Genomic DNA, 17,989 nt, shown 5'->3' on the forward strand with positions numbered 1-17,989 from the left:
GAAAATTTGGAAGATTTGAAAAAAAAWGCATTAAGAAAATAAATTCTTAAGCTCTGTAATTTTGCATAGTCTTACTGGCTATTAGGACTTCATCCATGTGATGGGTATTGAGCAATTAACCTGTTAAAAAATCAGGAACTAGACCACAGGGCAAGGAAAAAAACATGTTAAGTTGCATTTTAAATGCTGAAAGAAGATGTGCTCTCGCAGAACATCCACAGTATTTCCTTTGTTTTACAAAAACAATTTTCTTGACCCTGCATTAAGAAAGTGGACTTTAAGCTCGGTATCTKGTACCTTAAACCCATCACGCTCCATGTTTGGGATAGGAGCCTCTACCTTTATTCACAGGGCTCAGTCATCGTCCTGCTCACATTGCCAGCCAGGTATGAATCTCCTYCCTAATGTGCTTTTCTTTCCCCCCCTTTTAAATAGCAATGACCAAAAACATGGAAGTTGAAATCTGTGGGGTCACTGGGTAAATTCCAGTAACGAAAACATAGAAATCACGTACTTCTCAATCCCTAAATGCAATTACCAATTTGTAGCAAGAAGCAGATGCATCTTTAGGTCTAAAAAACAGATTCAGAAAACGTTTTTACTCAAAAAAAACGTAACTGGAGGCGACCAGAAAGCGTACTCACTGAGAGGGGAACGGCGATGGGCTGTGCACAGGCCTGATCCAAACCACTGTCTTTGGAGCCAGAAGCCATTGAGCTCTCTCYCCTAATCCAGCCAGGCGAGCAGTGACTGAGAGTTCCCAGCAGCACCGGCGCCCTCAGCCTCTGCTGCAGCAAGGGACCAGGGTGCTGAGCAGGGCGCGAGGCCCGTCCCACCACGTCCTGGACCAAGTGAAAGGCGAGCTCCGGCCACAGCAGCCTCCCGCGGCAGGTTCCTTCGCAGCGGCGTAAATCCGGCGCCTCCACCAACAGGATCGAGCCATCGTTACCTGCTGAGCGTAAGYGAGCGACCTGCGGAGCAGTGCGATCCCCATTTTCCACAGGAATGCGAAGGAAAGTCAGTCCATGCTGTTTTAACCTTGATATTTAAATATTATCTCAAATCTATCTCACACAGTCTTTCAATTACTACCTGCATCCTCAGTTGGGACACATAAATCCCCACACTCTGAAAGATTTAGAGTAACCCATGGCAGAAATCATCGAGTCATTTCCTCCAGTCATCTAATTCCTCTGAAAGACAAACAGCGTGTTGCACACACAGTCAATGAACACAGGCACAATGAATTAAGGAAGCAATACCTAGAAGAAACCTGAATATTAAATTATGTAATTATTCCTCTAAAACGACTGCCAAATTTGCATAGCTCACCCTTCACTTGAGATTTAAAAGGATGGCAAAGTCTTTGCAAAGAGGCTCTACACGTTCTACCAGTTAAACAAAAGAGACTGCCAGAAGTGCTTAATAGATACAAATAAATTATTCATTAGTACAACTCACATCTGGGTTTTATTATACTCCGTAAAATATACAGGAATCTTGATGTACTGAAAGAGTGCAGGTAAATACAGTATTCAAGCAGTCACTATTTCTATGTACATGCTCATTAATTCTTCAAAAACCCCACAAAATTATCAAATAGATCAAAATATTGTCCCGTGTTTCCACACTATGTTCAGAAAAACCAGCTGATAATTTACAGTATCATAAAGATTTCCAGTTTCACAATACAAAAAGGATAAAAAGGAAATTCAACTCAGTTTGTAGTAATTTATTTGTACTTCTCCAGGACATGCAAGTATTCCTTGCATGTACATAAACAATTTCACTTGAAAAGTAACAGTTATAGTTAAAGCAGAACCAAATAAAGTAAATACTCATATTTAACAGACAAAACTTCAGTTTACTTATGTCAGTCTTTCTTCAGGCAACTGAAAAACCACAGTAGTCTGTTATAAATTAAGAAAAAAATAAAATCTCCGGGCAAGTCTGAACTACTTTACAGGGACCTGTTTTTTTTCTGATTATTTTCTAAATGGAGCACAATAAAGATACACAGCTCTTCCCACAGACCAGACACGGTACCTTTTGCTAATAGGGAAACTTACTTTTAAATTCACCTCCCCTTCCCACCCCTTGAAGGTTTAAAAAAAAAAAAAAAAAAAAGAAAAAGCAAAAGTGATAGGGACATACAAATTTAATCCTAAGTACGAGTTTCTGATGTAAGAAGTGGACAAAGGGTTGAAAAGAACTCGGTCACAACAGGCTTATCAAGACATTTCATTTCTTTTTTTTTATGCAGTCTCGTACTCCAAGTTACTCTCGTGTATTTTAAATTAAAAAAATCTCAATCCCAAACCCAAAAGTTAAAAAATCTAAAACAGTGCAACAATTACTGCTTCCCTCCCAGAACTCCTACCCCTTCCCTTGTTTCTTACACTGTACATGTTTCACCCTGACTCCACCTTGTTAGCTGGTTTAATTTTAGTATTATAAAAGTATGACAAGTTCATTTTCATTTCATCTAAAAGAAAAAGAAAACAAAACTTAAAATACATCTTTTTTATGGTACATTTAATAGTGTTGGAAGGCTTTCATATGATTAAAAATAACCCCAAAACAAAACAAAAAACACATTTAAAACCAAATCTAAGCTTCTCTCTCAGAAGTAGTTAAGGTTTGGTTAAAATAACTTCTCAATTGACCTGTTCCAGTTTCCACAAAAAAAGGTATTTAATTAAAAAAAAATCTTTAAGTTATTTGGTCCTTTGGCAATTTGCAGCACAAACAATGCCTCCTGTACCAAACTCATTTATTGCCTTCAAAATGGTTTTAGTTTTAGCGATAATATTTAAACCTAACATCCTCTGTGTTGTACAATAGTGTTGTTCATTTACATCAAGTAGGGTGCCCAGTCTGCAGAAACTTCTTCTGGCACCAGAAATAGAATGGTAGAATCAAATAAAACAGTTTTGACATTCTTTATTCTACTTTTTTGCCATGGATTCCAAGTACTTATTCAAGAGTTTAGGCTTCTTCTGCAAAATATTCTCTTAAAAATCCTCCTAGAGYCTCACAGGCTTTTTTATATGCAACCACAATAAAAAAAAAAACAATCAATCAAACAAAAAAGAACATCTTCTCAAAGGCCTGTCCTGTTTTTGTATTCAAACTCCGTCTGCGTTTYTTTTCCCCCAAGAGCACAAGTCGGATCTTGCAACGCTCGGGCTCCCTCTCCCGACCCACAGGACGTAGCTTTCAGTAGGTCTCGGAATCCGAGTCGTTGAGCTCGTCCTCTTCCGTATAGGGGTAGCCGTCTTCCCTGCCGATGTTGTTGAAGCTACAGTAAGAGCTGTGGTCACTCCTCATGATGGGCAGGGAATCGAAGGTGACGGTTTTTGAGGTGTTGGTGTAATGGTTGATGGCGTTGAACGTCAGCGACGGCAGCGTGCTGCTCGACGAAACGGGCATCATGGTGGCCAGGATGAGCGCCAGGCAATCGGCCACGTCCTTGTTGGGGGCGCAGGCCAGGGCGGGCGTGTAACCTGCAAGTCAAGATAAAGCCAAAACCTTCACGTAGGAAAAAACAAAGGTAAAAAATTTTCCAAGAAAGTGTAAAACTTTCTCTGAAATCCAATATTTACATTTCCAAAATGTAAAAATTTTTCCAAGATCATAKCATCTTTCAGCTGCGAAAGTATTTGATATTACTTTCTTCTGAACTATTTTAAAAAAGTATGAAATGCAAATAAGTATATGTACATGTACTGTCCGCTATGGAAATACCCTAGAAGACAAGGGGCCTTGGGACAGAGATTGGATTATTTTGTTAAGCCAAGCCAGAAGCTGGAGGCCGCTGAGGGAAGCCGGGATCTGCACATGCTGCGGAGCTCGGCCGGGTGAGGAGACACCGGCACCGCGGCCCATCGGCACTGGGGAAGGGATCCACCAGGGAGCCACCACAGAGGCCGTGCTGCCACATCCCGAGTTTTCCTCATCCAGAGGCATCCATGGAGCTGTTCAGCACACACTCAGTGGGGCTATTAAAATACTTGTCCCAAACCAAGCTGGCTAAAACATGCAGGCCAATGACTCAGAAGATGAAAATATGYAATTTCGATCCGTGTGGGCTTTATTACAACACGGAGCCATCTGCAATACACTGCCAGGATGTGGGTTTTATTTGAGGGAGATAAATGAGGAAAGCCAAAGGAATGTGAGGAAATGCCAGCTGGATGAGCGGGCTGGGACTCTCYGGGAGGAAGTGCATCCAGCTCTGGGCTGCCCCAGCGGGACGTCTCCTCTCTCCAGGCAGCTCCCGGGACACCCCCCACACACAAGGCTTGAAAGGGAAGAGTCGTGATGGGCTTTTTATCTGGACACTACAAGGGCCTGGAAAAGGAGGCAACGTTCACTTCACCAGCAAATATTTCAACTGCTACGGAAGTGGTTTTATTGTAGGTACAGTTAAAGTTTCAGGATACAACTTGGGAATAGCTACTGACTTCTTGCCAGCTATTTTCCCTGTTAAGTCAGTCCTAACAGGGATTCATCCTGACAAGGGACTGGCTGATTGCAGATGAGGGGCCCAGCAAACTGGCTGTACAAACAGCTCCCGCAGGCAGCACACTTGTGATGAGAAGCGAACAAATCAAAAAGGCAGTTTTCCCCATCTTTTCATTTTCAGAAGTTCCATTTTAGTTTCATTTAGAGGTTTCATTAAACTCTCTCCCTTCTGTTTCTTATTTTAGGCAAAGAATAATCTTTGAATCACTCGTGTCACTTTTAAGCAGTGTAATTTGAGAAACATGGTAATTGGAAAGTCACAGTAAACATCAAGGGAGGAAAAGCTTCCCAAAGCAGAAATATAATTAGCACTATTAATCAGGCACATTTTTCTGGAAACGGAGCAGCTGCTGCTTGTGTTCAAGACATTAGTTTGAGATGGGCAGTGGCCCAACTTGGGGGGACCAGAGATCTCCTACATGAAAATAAGCACACGAGAAGCCAGTACATCTATTTTTTTGTTCTTGCAAGGTACAGGACTTGTGCCAGGTGATAAGGCAGTTACTTTTTCATACTTCTATGTGCTAAAAAACTCTCAAGGGCCAGATGCTTTGCACCCAGTAACTGTGCTCTATAATTCACACTTCCTCTTAAAAACTAGCACCAATACATCCTGGTAAAATGAATGGCGGTTTAATCCAGCTTTGTAGCAGCTCAGAGTTAGAATTGACTTTGAGCATTAAATTTTGCAGATCATTTTCATTTCAGACCATATTGCTAGAGCTAATGTATAAGACTGCAAATTCAAATCATATATATGACTGACACTGCTGTTCTGAAATATCTTTCATTTGTCTTGCTTTTTCTGCTGTGCTAAAAGGTCCCATCATCACCACCATCACCACACCTTTTTTTCTACGGAGGAATCTACTATGAGGCTTAAATGAAATTTCAAGAGCAGTTACTGGTTTTCAGTGAGCTGCGTTTAAAACCACCGTTCCTTTATGGGGAAACAAGGTTAAATTTATTCTTACCATTTTCATCTACAGCAAGTACACTTGCTCCCTTCCCTAAAAGTTCTTGAACTACAACTGTTAGTCCATTCCGAGCAGCAACATGCAGAGGTCTGTGAAGACAAGCAAACTGGTATATAAACCTTAGAACAAGATAGGAAATAAGATTTTAAGTAGCTTGCATCTAACTGATTCCTGAAATACTTAACACTTGTATGTTATTTACATGTTATCCAAACAGTGGAGATTTAATCTCTCAGAGGCTATACAGTAACAACTGTGCACTTTCCATTTGTTTTATAGCATTGCGCTGTAAGTGGTTGCTGGAACAAATGTACCTCCCAAGGACTTCATCACATTGAAAACTTGGAAATAACGAGCACCTAGTGTTAACTTAAATCCTTCCTGAACTGTGAGAACAGACAGGGATGCATCTGAGAGTTACTGCATGTCACTAGCAGCAACCCAGCAGAATGCTAGTCATGTTTTATGCAATACAAATGTGGGTGAAATGGGTGAAATTTTTATTTTACAATATAAGGCATAAAGAAGCAAAAGGAAAAAAAAAACATTACTTTTCACAACGTCAAACTTATCAGCCACAGTCATATTTGTAGTGACTCAATCCATCAAGGAAAGTGTCMACTTTACCTCAAATATTCTAACTCCATCTTTTTTAAATACAAGAGTTTAATAAGTGATACTCACTGGCCTCAAAACTCATACAGGAAACATAATAATCAACTTACTTCAACTGCCTTATATTGCTCTTCATTCATTTTGCGGTTCTTAAAATTGTTTGAATTAGCCATGAGCTCTATTTTCATTTGGAAACAAGGGCCTTCGTTAAAAAACTAAAAAATAGGAGAAGCTCTGCCTATACCACAAATATACTAAAAAAACCTACTGTGATTAAGATCTTTTTATTATTAAGGCCAAAAACTGTAGTATTTATATTGCTAGAAAGTGGGACATTGTTCATGATGAAAATTGTTTAGAAAGCCAGGGTAATTATTAAAAATATTTGCCAAAGCAGTAATATTTTTAGAACTCTTAAATTAATTCTTGAAACCTATATAAACATTTCATGAAGGTGAGAATAGATACCTATTTTTCCCCTTGGTATTCCTATAGTCAGCCTGCGTAAGCTAAGGCATGTGGGTGGAATTTACATGAGCCTGTGAAAAGCATGTTAAAAAAACCACATTATTTCTGCAAGTTTTTCTTTTAGCATTAGCTAAATCTTGAGCAAATCTCATGTCGTAGAAGAGCAAATCTTGATTTGTCTCAAATGAGTTTTCAACTAAAGTGAATTTTAATTCCCTGAATCATAATATTGCAAGATTTATTGGGCATTCTTTTCACTCAGYTAAACCCACAACCTTTAAACTAGAATGAAGCATCTTCTGTGTTAAAGTTGGTTGCACATTTTTGGTATCTATTACACAATATATATTGAACTAGTTTGGAAAAAAAAATCTGTAAAGTATTTGTTTTTTAATGCATGATAAGGAAACAAAAAAAAAAGGAAACAAAACCAAAACCTGATAGTAAAACACCACTCAGTGGCATACGTACGTTTGCAAGGCTGCATTGGTGGCATTGATGAGGTTTCTATCTGTAATCTTCTCCAGTATTAACAAGGCACTAGTTTCATGACCCTTAATACAGAGCAAACACACTGTCATACAACAAATACTTACAAAAGATGCTTTTGATGCCTTTTCACAAAGTTCATTTTTGCAAACAGTATTTGGTTACCTAAACCCAGCACTGCTCAAGTCAAAATAAGCACGCACCTTGCTGCAAGCCAAGTGGAGTGCTGTGTTCTTAGACCTGTCTTGCAAAGTCAGATCAGCCTTAGCACTGCTAACCAGCACCTCTGGGAGAAAAAGAAGGGCATCAGCTAAAGCATATTCCTTAAAGTTTCAGGGGCTTACCTTTGTGCAAAATGAAAATATTAATTTACAAAATGAGCCACAATCAGGTTACTATAATGCAACTTTAGCAAGATACTATTGCTTATTAACAAGCTTAAGAGCAGAAAGAAATAAAGCTGTATCTTTACCAACTGTGTTTGTCTGTCCATTTTCTGCAGCCATCATTAAGGGTGTTTTCCCAGAGGAATCTACCGCGTTTACTTGAGCGTTGTGACTCAGCAGAAGCTGGAGACACTCCACGTGATCTGTAAAGGCTGCTGCATGAAGAGGAGTTCTACGAGAAACGAGAATGTGCTCACGTTCAGGAAAATGTTCCTCATCTTTCAACTTTATGCAAAGGTCTCTATACTGGTGTTCTACTGTACAAAGACCCGGCGGGCAGTCCCACTGATGCTCCCAAATTATTATTGTTGGACTTGTGACAGGTGCATTTATAAAGTCACCCCCAATTTCCAGATAAACGGCACTTTATTAGCTTCCTACAATACACACAAGTTGATGAAAATTCCTACTACCCACCGCATGACTGTAAGCAGCCCAAACTGGCCTACACAATACAAACCATACCTAAGTCTACTGATGCAGAGCAGGATTTTAAACAGCCCAATATTAAGAAGGCCAAAGTGACAACATTCAAATGAACAATGCAACTATTACATTTTTTCCAATACATTCTTACCTTCCTTTTGAATCTGTTGAATTTACAATACCAGCACCTAGTGTATCAATCAACATTTCTGCAGCACCTTCATTATCATTTATCCTATAAAAAAGTAATCATGCTGTTATTTACAGAAGGATAAAGCTTTTTTTTTAAATACTGCAATGAAATATATAAAGAATAATTTAAGACTCCCTTACACAGCACAATGCAACGGACTGAAAGAATTTCCTTCTGTTTTCTGGAAAACTTCCTGTTCCAGCAGGAGCTCTACACAACTGTCATGACCTAAAACAAGTGTAAAAGTCAACTATTAAAAACTAATAATAATAATAATAATAATAATAATAATAATCACAGTAATAACATATATATTTTATCTATAAAGGATGACAACCTACAAGATAAACAAATTTGCTAAAGTAGATTAAACAATATCTTATTTAAGCTATGAAATGACATGTTACATACCTATTGTGAACCTGAAAACGATCTCATGCTGTCTGAACAACATACATAACACTTGGCAGTTCCTTAAATCTATRCTTTTCAAGCTCTCTGTCTAAACAAAATGTAGTTATTTCAGGGTTTTTTGTTCCACTGACTTGCTAAATATTAGGGCTAATAGCCATAATAAGACCTTAACAAGAACCCGCTCTACCCACCATAATAATGTTTTCAAAATTCTACAGCCTACTGCTGTATGGGTAACTGGTTCTCATAACTACCTATTTGATCTGTAACTACTGCACATTTATTCAACATTTACTGTGTTCTGAAAATTTGCATTTTTAGAAGTCCYATCAACTTTTCATTCTAAAAATCAAGCATATTTCAGGGCCCTTTTTTTCAGAAACTCTGCTCACTCTGAAAATGCATCAAGCCATAAGAGTTTAATGTCATGAATCTGGTGTCCTATTCAGACTGAAATCAACAGTGGTGATTTACCCAGTTCCCTTAGCTCTGAGGACAGTCTATGAGCTATTCACTTAGAAGTCACACTGGAAGTGAAGCATTAAATGCCCACTTCTCAGTCTTTCTCTATAATGTGAACCAGAGATAAACTATAGGAGAACCTTTGTGTCAGGAAAGCCCCTCTCATATTAAAATTAATCCTTCCCATCCTTTTAGGGAGTATTCCCCACACTGCAGATTCCAGGAAATACATTGTAAAAATATATATTTCATATAAAAAATAAAACACAAGCATGTCAAAATTTAAAAGCACTCCGTAATGCTATGATTGATGAATAAYCTTCTTTCCAAAACAGAATGAATAATTAAAAAAGCAGAATAGGCTACTCTGTCATTAAAAAAAAATAGAAATAAATAAATCTGAGCACTCTGACATCCAAAAACACTTTAGCTGTGATTTAGTTTATGTCTTTTAAGTCTCTTTTTAAGGAGAAGTGAGAGCACAGCTAGATGATACAGGTGCCTCAAGATTTGCTCTCTGCACTGGGAGGGAACTGATCCATGTTAGAATAGTCTTGGGAGGGAGGAAGAAGATGGAAGGAGGCAGAGAAGAGAGTATCTTGGGGAAAGAAAGAAAAAAAATCTCCCTTATTTGATTTAAAACAAGTCAACAGCAGCAAGGGATTGAGAAAGGGAGAGAGTTCCTTCCCGGRGAAGCTCTCTTAAGGAAACTCTCTTTGAAGCACGAGCACAGATCATAAGGGATGGCCGGATCGCTAAGCTCCTAGCTGGCTCTGAGCTCACAACTCTCTAAACCAGGCAGTGATAAAAAGCTACTGGAACAAGGTAGAGTTCCAGGGAGCTRTTTTGGATCCGAGAAGAGCTATGGAGGCAGGTTAAGCAGGGACTTGTACTCATCCGCTTGTTTTTACAAATTGAACTATAAAGGGGGAGACAGAGCTATACAAATATTTGTGCAACTAATGAAACAGTAAACTCTTGAAAAATGTGTGAATAAGGAATTGTTTACAGAGTAAACATCATGTAAAAGTGATCTACCTATTAGACAGTAAATATGAAGTTATGACCAGCACCTCCATGAATAAATTTAGCAGATACTTCAAAGAAAGATTACAAATCTTATTCATGAAATGACTTCTGAAGTTTGGTACAGATATAGCACTGCATCCAACCACACCAACACGCTGTTCTATTAGTCAATGTTTGTCTCAAACTGGGAGCTACTTTTTCAGTTATATCTTGTAATTTTGCAAAAATTCAAACACTGACAACCTTAAATGGAATATGAAGTTATGTAAAAGTATGTAAAAAACGGACTTAAAAGTATGGGATAACTGTGCTGTTCTAGAAATAATGAAAAGATAAACACAACAAATCAGTCCTGTACTCTCCAAAATCTCTTGCATCTTTGGCTTACTTAATAAACTTAACTTTTATTCCACATTTTGTGTTGCTGAATGCTCAGATTCTGCAATTGAGGCCACTCTGAGCACYGGACCCCTTGGGGGGCACCCTACCTAGCGCGGGGCATTCCCGCGGGAGCCGAAGCGGCCGCTTCCGCGCTCACCGTTGTAGCAGGCCCAGTGCAGGGAGGTGTAGCCATGATTGTCTGCGATGGCAGGGACCGCATCCACGGCCGTGGCCGACTGCAGGAGGGCGCCCAGCACGCCTATGTGTCCGCACGCGGCTGACAGGTGGATGGGGGTCCGTCCCCTCGAGTCCCGCAGCAGGGACTTGGCGCCGTGCTGCAGCAGCGCTTCCACACACTCCTCGTGCCCGGTCACGGCCTGCAGGACACACCAAACACATGTCTGCACGTACAGAAGTGTATGTAGACACACACAGAGCCCTATCTCCTCAGGGTGCCTGACTAAAGCAAGCGGACTCCAACGTCTCAGTACTATAACTGGTGACAAATAACCTCCGTTATGKTTTTTATTTCTAGATAAAGCCATTACTTTAGACAAATAGCGACGTATTATTATATTCATGATATATTATTATATATTCCAATTTCTTGGAATAGTCTTGAATGAACTGCTAATTCTCTGTGCCTCATTCAGTTGTCTTATCTGGCAGAGACTTCAGAAAAAAAGGAATACAGCGTGTGTTACAGTTTCTCCCTTTCATTAACAGTATGTGCCCCCTTGCCTGCCCATGACAAAAGAGGCACCGTGGGGCTTCTCTAGGCAGGCAAGTTACAGCAAAATTAAGCGACTTGCAAGCACACACAGAAAAGGTATACAGTAAAAAGGTGATAACTAGTATTGTGAAAACAATTAATAGATAATCAATAGCTAAGGACAGCAGGGCAAAAATAATGAGAAAATCACTAATACAGAATCACAGAATGGTTGGGGTTGGAAGGGCCCTCTAGGGATCATCKAGTCCAACCTTCCTGCTCCATCTTGCAGGGACACCCAGAGCACGGGGCACAGGGCGGCATCCAGGCAGGACTGGAAGATCCCCAGAGAAGRAGACTCCACGACCTCCCTGGGCAGCCTGTGCCAGGGCTCTGTCACCCTCACAGGAAGGAAGTTCCTCCTCACCTGGAGATGGAACTGCCTGTGTTTCAACTTGTACCGTCACCTCCTGCCCTGTCACTGGTCATACTAAGCTCGTAGCTGAAATACTGTGAAAAGGACAAAAAAGCAGTACTCTCTTACCCCTCTATGCAAGGCCGTCCTTCCCCACTTATCTTTGGCATCTACATTGGCTCCTTTGTTAAGGAGTGAATAAACGCAGTCCGTGTGCCCATTGAGAACTGACAACATCAGAGGAGTCCTGAAGAGAGAAAGAAATAAAGAGTAAATTTACACAGGAATTCAATAGAGTTAAGCTGAAAAATTTTAACTTCTACTGTCTGGGGCAACACTGTTTTAAAATTTAGACTTTTAATGGTCTCTAGCACTACAGTCACGCCAAGAGTTTGCATTTTAGGGTCAGGAAAATATATTCATTTCTAATAATACAGAATGCCTAAATAAGCAAAAAGAGCCCTTTTTTAGCATCTGAAAAATAAGTGCATTTTAATTTCCTCTCAATTGAGCAAGTTATTTTACCACTACCAGAATGGGGTTTTTTTGCAGGTTATACAATCTTTTTTGTTCAAGTATCGTTTTCCTTAAAGAATCCTTTAAAAAAACCACCAAGGCAAAAGAATTGGTGCCTTGGTTTTATAAARTGCAATAACTTGTGAATAGAATTTATAGCGTCTGAACTTACTGTCCATTTCCATCTTGAATGTCCACTGCATTTTGTGGTTCTGCATTTCCTATCAATAGTCTCAAACATTCCGAGTGACCATTTGTAGCTGTAAAATGTCACCAAAAATACCAGTTTTACATCATTTGACCTTTGCATACTCAAAGGCGATTAGAACTGTAAGCTGCTCAGACTAAAACTTGCCATCTCGAGAACCCATTGTGCCAGCTTTATTATTACAACTACAATTGAAAATAAACAAAAAAGAATTATACTCAACATGATTTCAGAAATTGAGTATTTGCAATTGTATAATTAGAAGGAATCTATTCCAACCATCAATTGCTGACAGATATCTGCAGCTCTCTATATAAATGAGGTTGGACACATTAGTCATAAGTATATGGTTATATAACTTAAATAAGGAGTAATTAAATATACTAATTAGCACATTTTTTACCTATACCTCAAATAAAGCAAATCTACACAGAGCCAATTACACACGGGTTCATTAGCAAGTACAGCAGGTGCATAGTTATGAAGTGATAATTGAAATCACACTTAGAGGAAAGGGAAAGAAAGGAAATGCATTAAATAACTCAACAGTTATAAAAAGATATGTAAGTGTATAGAGATATATCTGTACACATAGGAAGATATATATAGATACACAGATATATATCATTTCAATCATATAAGATTTCAAAGGAACTCCTGAAAGACAAACTGTCGCTTGTTGAGGAGAGATATTCCTGACATCCAGCTGCCATATTCAGTCCACATTAGAATGGTTTGACAGAGATGTTAACAGAAGTTATGAGGGGCTAAAATATAGTATGAGATGTTAACAGAAGTTATGAGGGGCTAAAATATAGTAATACAGCTTGTGCTCACAGCCAAAGGGGTTAGAATGACACTGCTCTGTATAGAATGCTCTTTTCACTGCAATATTCTTATAAGATCACTGCTGCTATGCCAATAATGCCAGCATTATTACATTATTCCAGAGCTGAACGGCAACACTTACCTGCAGCATGTATTGGGGTTCTCTTTACAACATAATCTTTCACCAAGATTGAGGCTCCCTGATTAATGAGAACGTCCACACACTCCACGTGCCCCTTGAAGGCAGCAAGGTCCAGCGGCGTCCTCCCGTTGTTGTTCCTCACATCAAGGTCCAGCAAGGACTGCACCAGCACCTCCAGAGCTTGATGGTGACCATGGTATGCCTGAGAGCACAAGATAAMCTTCCGGTTTTCCTGGCCTTCACATTTTTCCTCTGTTTACCAGGGTTTCCTATATTAAATTGCAAATCTAGCATTTTTACTTGAGGATGCTCTTTTAAAGAGCTCCTAATGCAGCAGGTAAGTAGCTCCAAAATGCCTACAACAAACTGTGCAAACTATTTCAGCAGGAAGGTTTGTGCTTTCCCATTTTACCCCTTCAATCAGCAACCAACAGCATTTCCAAAAAAATCATTTTCATGAAATTTCATTTTATTTTCATTTCCAAAATTTTCATTTCACATTCATAAATGTTTCATTTATGTTAACAATTACTTCATGTAGTTACCTCAACCTGAGATTACTTCAAGCAAGGATATGAAACTTAACTAGCTCCTATTTAAGGAGCTAATTAACACAGGATATTCAAAAAACAACCTGTAAAATTTCTGAGTAAAAAATACAATATAAATAATTAACAGTTAATGGAGTAGGAAAAATAGGAGGCACTTATGGAATAAGCAATAAAAAATCACACTAAATAAATAAGGATMTAAAAAAAAGCCTCTCAGTATTTGTGTAAATCCTTCTTAGAGTTTTAAAGGCTTTTTTTAATATAAAAAGAAGAATCATGATGGCAAAACATACCATTATTGGGTAGAGCACAAGACTTCTAAGTTTTGTTAATATACTTTTAAAGACAAATCTTACATAGAAGCAAGATTTCAAATGAGGAGTGTTCAGTTTCAGCCAAGAGGTAAATGCTCCTTACAGGACTCGTTCATGAGCTATACATGTTAAGTATTTTATGGTGTAATTTATTGTCACTGACCACTAAAAAAAGTTCAGAATGAATCRAAAATGTGTCAACATCTGTTGGCAATTACATAATCTGTCATCATGAACAAATTAAATACTTACAGCTAAATGCAGTGGACTTATGGGTGCTCTGTTGTCTGAATCGTTCAGCATGTCGGTACCTGATGTTTCCATTAGCTTAACAGAGAGAAAATTCCATTTGAGTGCAAAAACCCACCCCTCACTTTTTTTAAAAAATCATTAATAACTGCTATTACTTCCAGTATAYACAGATTGAGAAATAAAGAAAATTAGAAGAAATAATATAGGTTTAAATTTTCCATAGGAATTCTATAATTATTTCATTCTTTTAAAGCCTTTGAATYACAAAGACTGCAACCCCTTCTCCATACTCATTTCCCAGAGCTGTTTAACTTTGCAGGACAATGCAGTAATCAGATGAGAAATTAATCTGCAGTATTTTTACCCTGAAGCAGCCTTATCATATAATATGGAAAAAAAAAAGGGCATGCAAAGTGAAGACAAAGACATGTGAGAGGAAAAACAGCTGTGGAAGGAAAAAAAATAACAACGAGGCATTTAGGTTGGGTTAGCAAGTCAGCAAGAAAGCAGCTATGAAGAGCCAGAGGGCAGGATTTCTCAGAACAGGAAAATATCTGCCAAGAGGCCCTCTCACAAGGGCACAGGAACAACAAAACTGGGCTAAAATATCTGTRTGTATACAATTGTGTTTGGTTATGTTCAGATGTGGTTAATGTTTTAATCTTGGGTCTTTTTCAAGACTGGTTAATTTAGACAGTAGAATTAAAGCGTTCAGAGTGTTTGAAGAACACCAAATCTATGTGTGTCATCATCAAGGTTTCATGATCACACAGTCAAGTCATACAAATGTTTTAGTCAACTGTTGGTTTAAAAAAAGATTATTTTCCATTACAAAATCCTGAGCTGCAAACATTAAAYAACATATCTACGCACTGAAGAGATGATTAAGTCTAAAAATAAGCAGCAGTATTTTAAAACTGCCATACAATACTTTACAGTGAGAAATCATACACACTTACAACATCTAGAGGCGTTTCACTTGCGATCTGCAATTAAAAACATTCAGAAATCTGATTAAATATGCTTATATGCTTATAATTTGCATAAAAATATTAAGCTATAATACACAAAATCAACATAAAAATAACACACCCATTTTTGCAAAGGCATTTATCAAAAAACATACTGAGGCTTGAGTTCAAATAGTGTATTATGGTCATCAGTTATTGCAACTATGTGAACTATTTCTAATCACCATCCTAGTTTCCAAGGGTGGTCACTTTCAAGTTTTCAATATTAAACTGCAACTCCAGAAGCCATTTGCGAAATCTTTTAATGCGCCTCAGTGGAACACCTGTGATTATTACAGTTCAACCATGAGGAATAAAACTAACAGTATATTCCAGATTTAAAAAATTAAAATAAACCCAATGCCCCAGATCCTAAGCAAGCTCTTCATCTCACAATAGTCTTTTTAAGCCAGCAGCTACCATTTCAGCTCCCCATATTGCCCCTATTTTAAGGGTACCAAGTACTCAAGTACGTATCCTCCCCGGGGCTGAACACCCCTATCATGGGGGCTTAGAGACGAGGAGCAAAGGTGGGGATTGCCACGGCCTCTGCAGCACCCTCTCCAGCAGGAGCTGTTGCAGCTCTCATCCACGGGGCATTTTCTTACCAATTCTAGACACAGGCGGTGACCGTAAGCCGCAGAGTAATGGACCGCGTTGTATCCTTGCTTGTCTCGGATTCCAGGGTTGGCATCGTTTCTTAGCAAATATTCCAGGCACCTATTTAAATGGATATATGACAGCCATAGAGCTGAAGGTTAAATTTCAGCCTTTTTCCAAGTGATCAGTTGTTACATTTCAAATGGAAAATGCAGTACAGCAGAAAGGAGCACTGCTTGGCTGTACAGGACCGACSAGGGCTCCTGAACAGCTGACCCACAAAACCAGGTGCTGTTAAGTCAGACACAAAGCTCCCTACTGCACAGAAGGAACAAACACTGATTTATTGGTGCATTTAGATAATAAACAGAGTCATCAYCTGCTGGCATGCACACCATTTCTTACTCTTATCACATGAAATACAGCAGAGCATGATCAGCACAGTTTGAACCACAGACACTCAGGCAGGAGCATGAAAATGGAGTTTGGATGCTAGCTCCAAGGGACTCCTTGTGTGCACACAGAGGGAGTCCAACCGATGACTCTGCTCATCCAGTCAACATTCTGCAGAGCTTAAAAATAGTGGGGATAAGAACTACAGAGAAACAGCCACTGGAGAACAAGCTGCTAAGGGGACCTWAACTACTGGACCCATCCCAATCTCAGCTTCACAAGCTTCAGAGCTACATAATAAACACCTGCAAGAAGCAGGGAGTCCCATAATAATATCAGCTTATTGSTATTTTGTGTGCTTATTCATGTTTGTAAGAGTTTCCAAGCACCTATATGGCAAGGTGCAGCTGAGCACAATCAAGAGCTCTGGAAATTCTGAATTAACGGCGTAGCGAAGGAGGACAGATTTGGGTTTCCCTGACACTGACAGCTTACAGTGAYTCTGGTACTAGATTAGTCTCAGTTTCCTCAAGCAGTTAACGCTGTGAATGTCTCCTCATGTCCTAGCACAGATAAAACCTTTAGGACCTGAGAAACGGCACACACCACCCTGCCTGATGACACAGCCTAGAAAGGAGAAGCATCAAATTCATGACACTACCTGGCTTGAGAACAGAACATCTGATACTTGATGAAAAGGAGGTGGACTTGAGCTGGCTGGATCACATCTCCCAGTCTAGGTTTAATAATCAGAACCTATTCCAGACCAGTTGCTAGTGTCCTGAGTGACTGGATCCTTTGTTTGCATGTGCACAAAGGAGACCCAGTTGTCAACATCACACACTGTAATTAGACTGTTGGGGTGTGGACACAATGTTTTTGAGGAAAAGGCCAGGAAACTCTGCATGTGTTCTGCACGGCTCTGAGCCCCAAAGCACTGACATGGAACTGCTGGTGAGATATCCAGGACCTCCGCTAGATCCCTCTGCCTATGAAGGAACGTTCATTACAACACAGCAAAATGAGGAGGAGCGACCTGGGTGGGTTGGTCTCACCATTAAGGGACCCATTTGACCATTCAAGSAAGGCACACCAAGTAGGTAAGGAAATGTTTGTGCCGACTGGGCTGAGATGCATGGAGTGACTCTTGGGAGGTGATCCCCAATGGTGCTGCATGCTGTGGGGCCACTAAAAGCTCTTTTCTGTGTGAAGCTGATCATTATTTTTACTATTACTTCTCATCCAGGAAGGAGATTTGCATCTTCCGAATGCTTAGCTGTCCTCAATAGCCTCAATAGCCCTCTTTAAAAGGCGATAAATCAGATTTTTTAAAAAAGGCTGAATAAGTTAATCTATTTGCTACTCATTGACAGTCTGTTAAATAATTCTAATATGAAAAGAGAACTCAACTCCCCTGCCCCAACATGCTGCTCTATTTTATTCCATTATCATCCTTCTTTAATATTGCCAAAATAAGGCTCACTGGTGTCATTGTCCAGCATGAGACACACTTGTCAAAGATACCAAACAAACATTTCCCAAAAGATGCAAATGGAAGTTTAGGATAAAAAAAAAATCTTTGTCTCTAAAATCTATCTTTAAAGATGCCTGCCTGGAAAAA

At 39.3% G+C, this 17,989-nt stretch overlaps 1 protein-coding gene across 2 annotated transcripts in view; it reads right to left on the reverse strand.

The window, feature by feature from the left end:
- Positions 1-1,512: 1,512 nt before the first annotated feature.
- ANKRD28 (ankyrin repeat domain 28) overlaps positions 1,513-17,989 on the reverse strand; it is a 67,124-nt gene continuing 50,647 nt past the window's right edge. Inside the window, exons 15-28 of one of the 2 annotated variants that reach the window (XM_026050804.1) lie at positions 15,984-16,095; positions 15,325-15,351; positions 14,366-14,440; positions 13,249-13,450; positions 12,243-12,330; positions 11,684-11,801; positions 10,585-10,804; positions 8,282-8,369; positions 8,100-8,183; positions 7,549-7,694; positions 7,280-7,362; positions 7,059-7,141; positions 5,502-5,593; positions 1,513-3,506 (exon numbers count right to left, since the gene is read on the reverse strand). In XM_026050804.1, the coding sequence (XP_025906589.1) occupies positions 3,220-3,506; positions 5,502-5,593; positions 7,059-7,141; positions 7,280-7,362; positions 7,549-7,694; positions 8,100-8,183; positions 8,282-8,369; positions 10,585-10,804; positions 11,684-11,801; positions 12,243-12,330; positions 13,249-13,450; positions 14,366-14,440; positions 15,325-15,351; positions 15,984-16,095 (1,705 nt within the window). In that variant the 3' untranslated portion in view covers positions 1,513-3,219. The remainder of the gene's footprint in view (positions 3,507-5,501; positions 5,594-7,058; positions 7,142-7,279; positions 7,363-7,548; positions 7,695-8,099; positions 8,184-8,281; positions 8,370-10,584; positions 10,805-11,683; positions 11,802-12,242; positions 12,331-13,248; positions 13,451-14,365; positions 14,441-15,324; positions 15,352-15,983; positions 16,096-17,989) is intronic. The other variant, XM_026050805.1, reaches the window with a different exon arrangement.

The sequence above is a fragment of the Nothoprocta perdicaria genome, unplaced genomic scaffold (genome assembly GCF_003342845.1).
Source record: "Nothoprocta perdicaria isolate Ctin4 unplaced genomic scaffold, notPer1 scaffold_70, whole genome shotgun sequence".
NCBI lineage: Eukaryota > Metazoa > Chordata > Aves > Tinamiformes > Tinamidae > Nothoprocta > Nothoprocta perdicaria.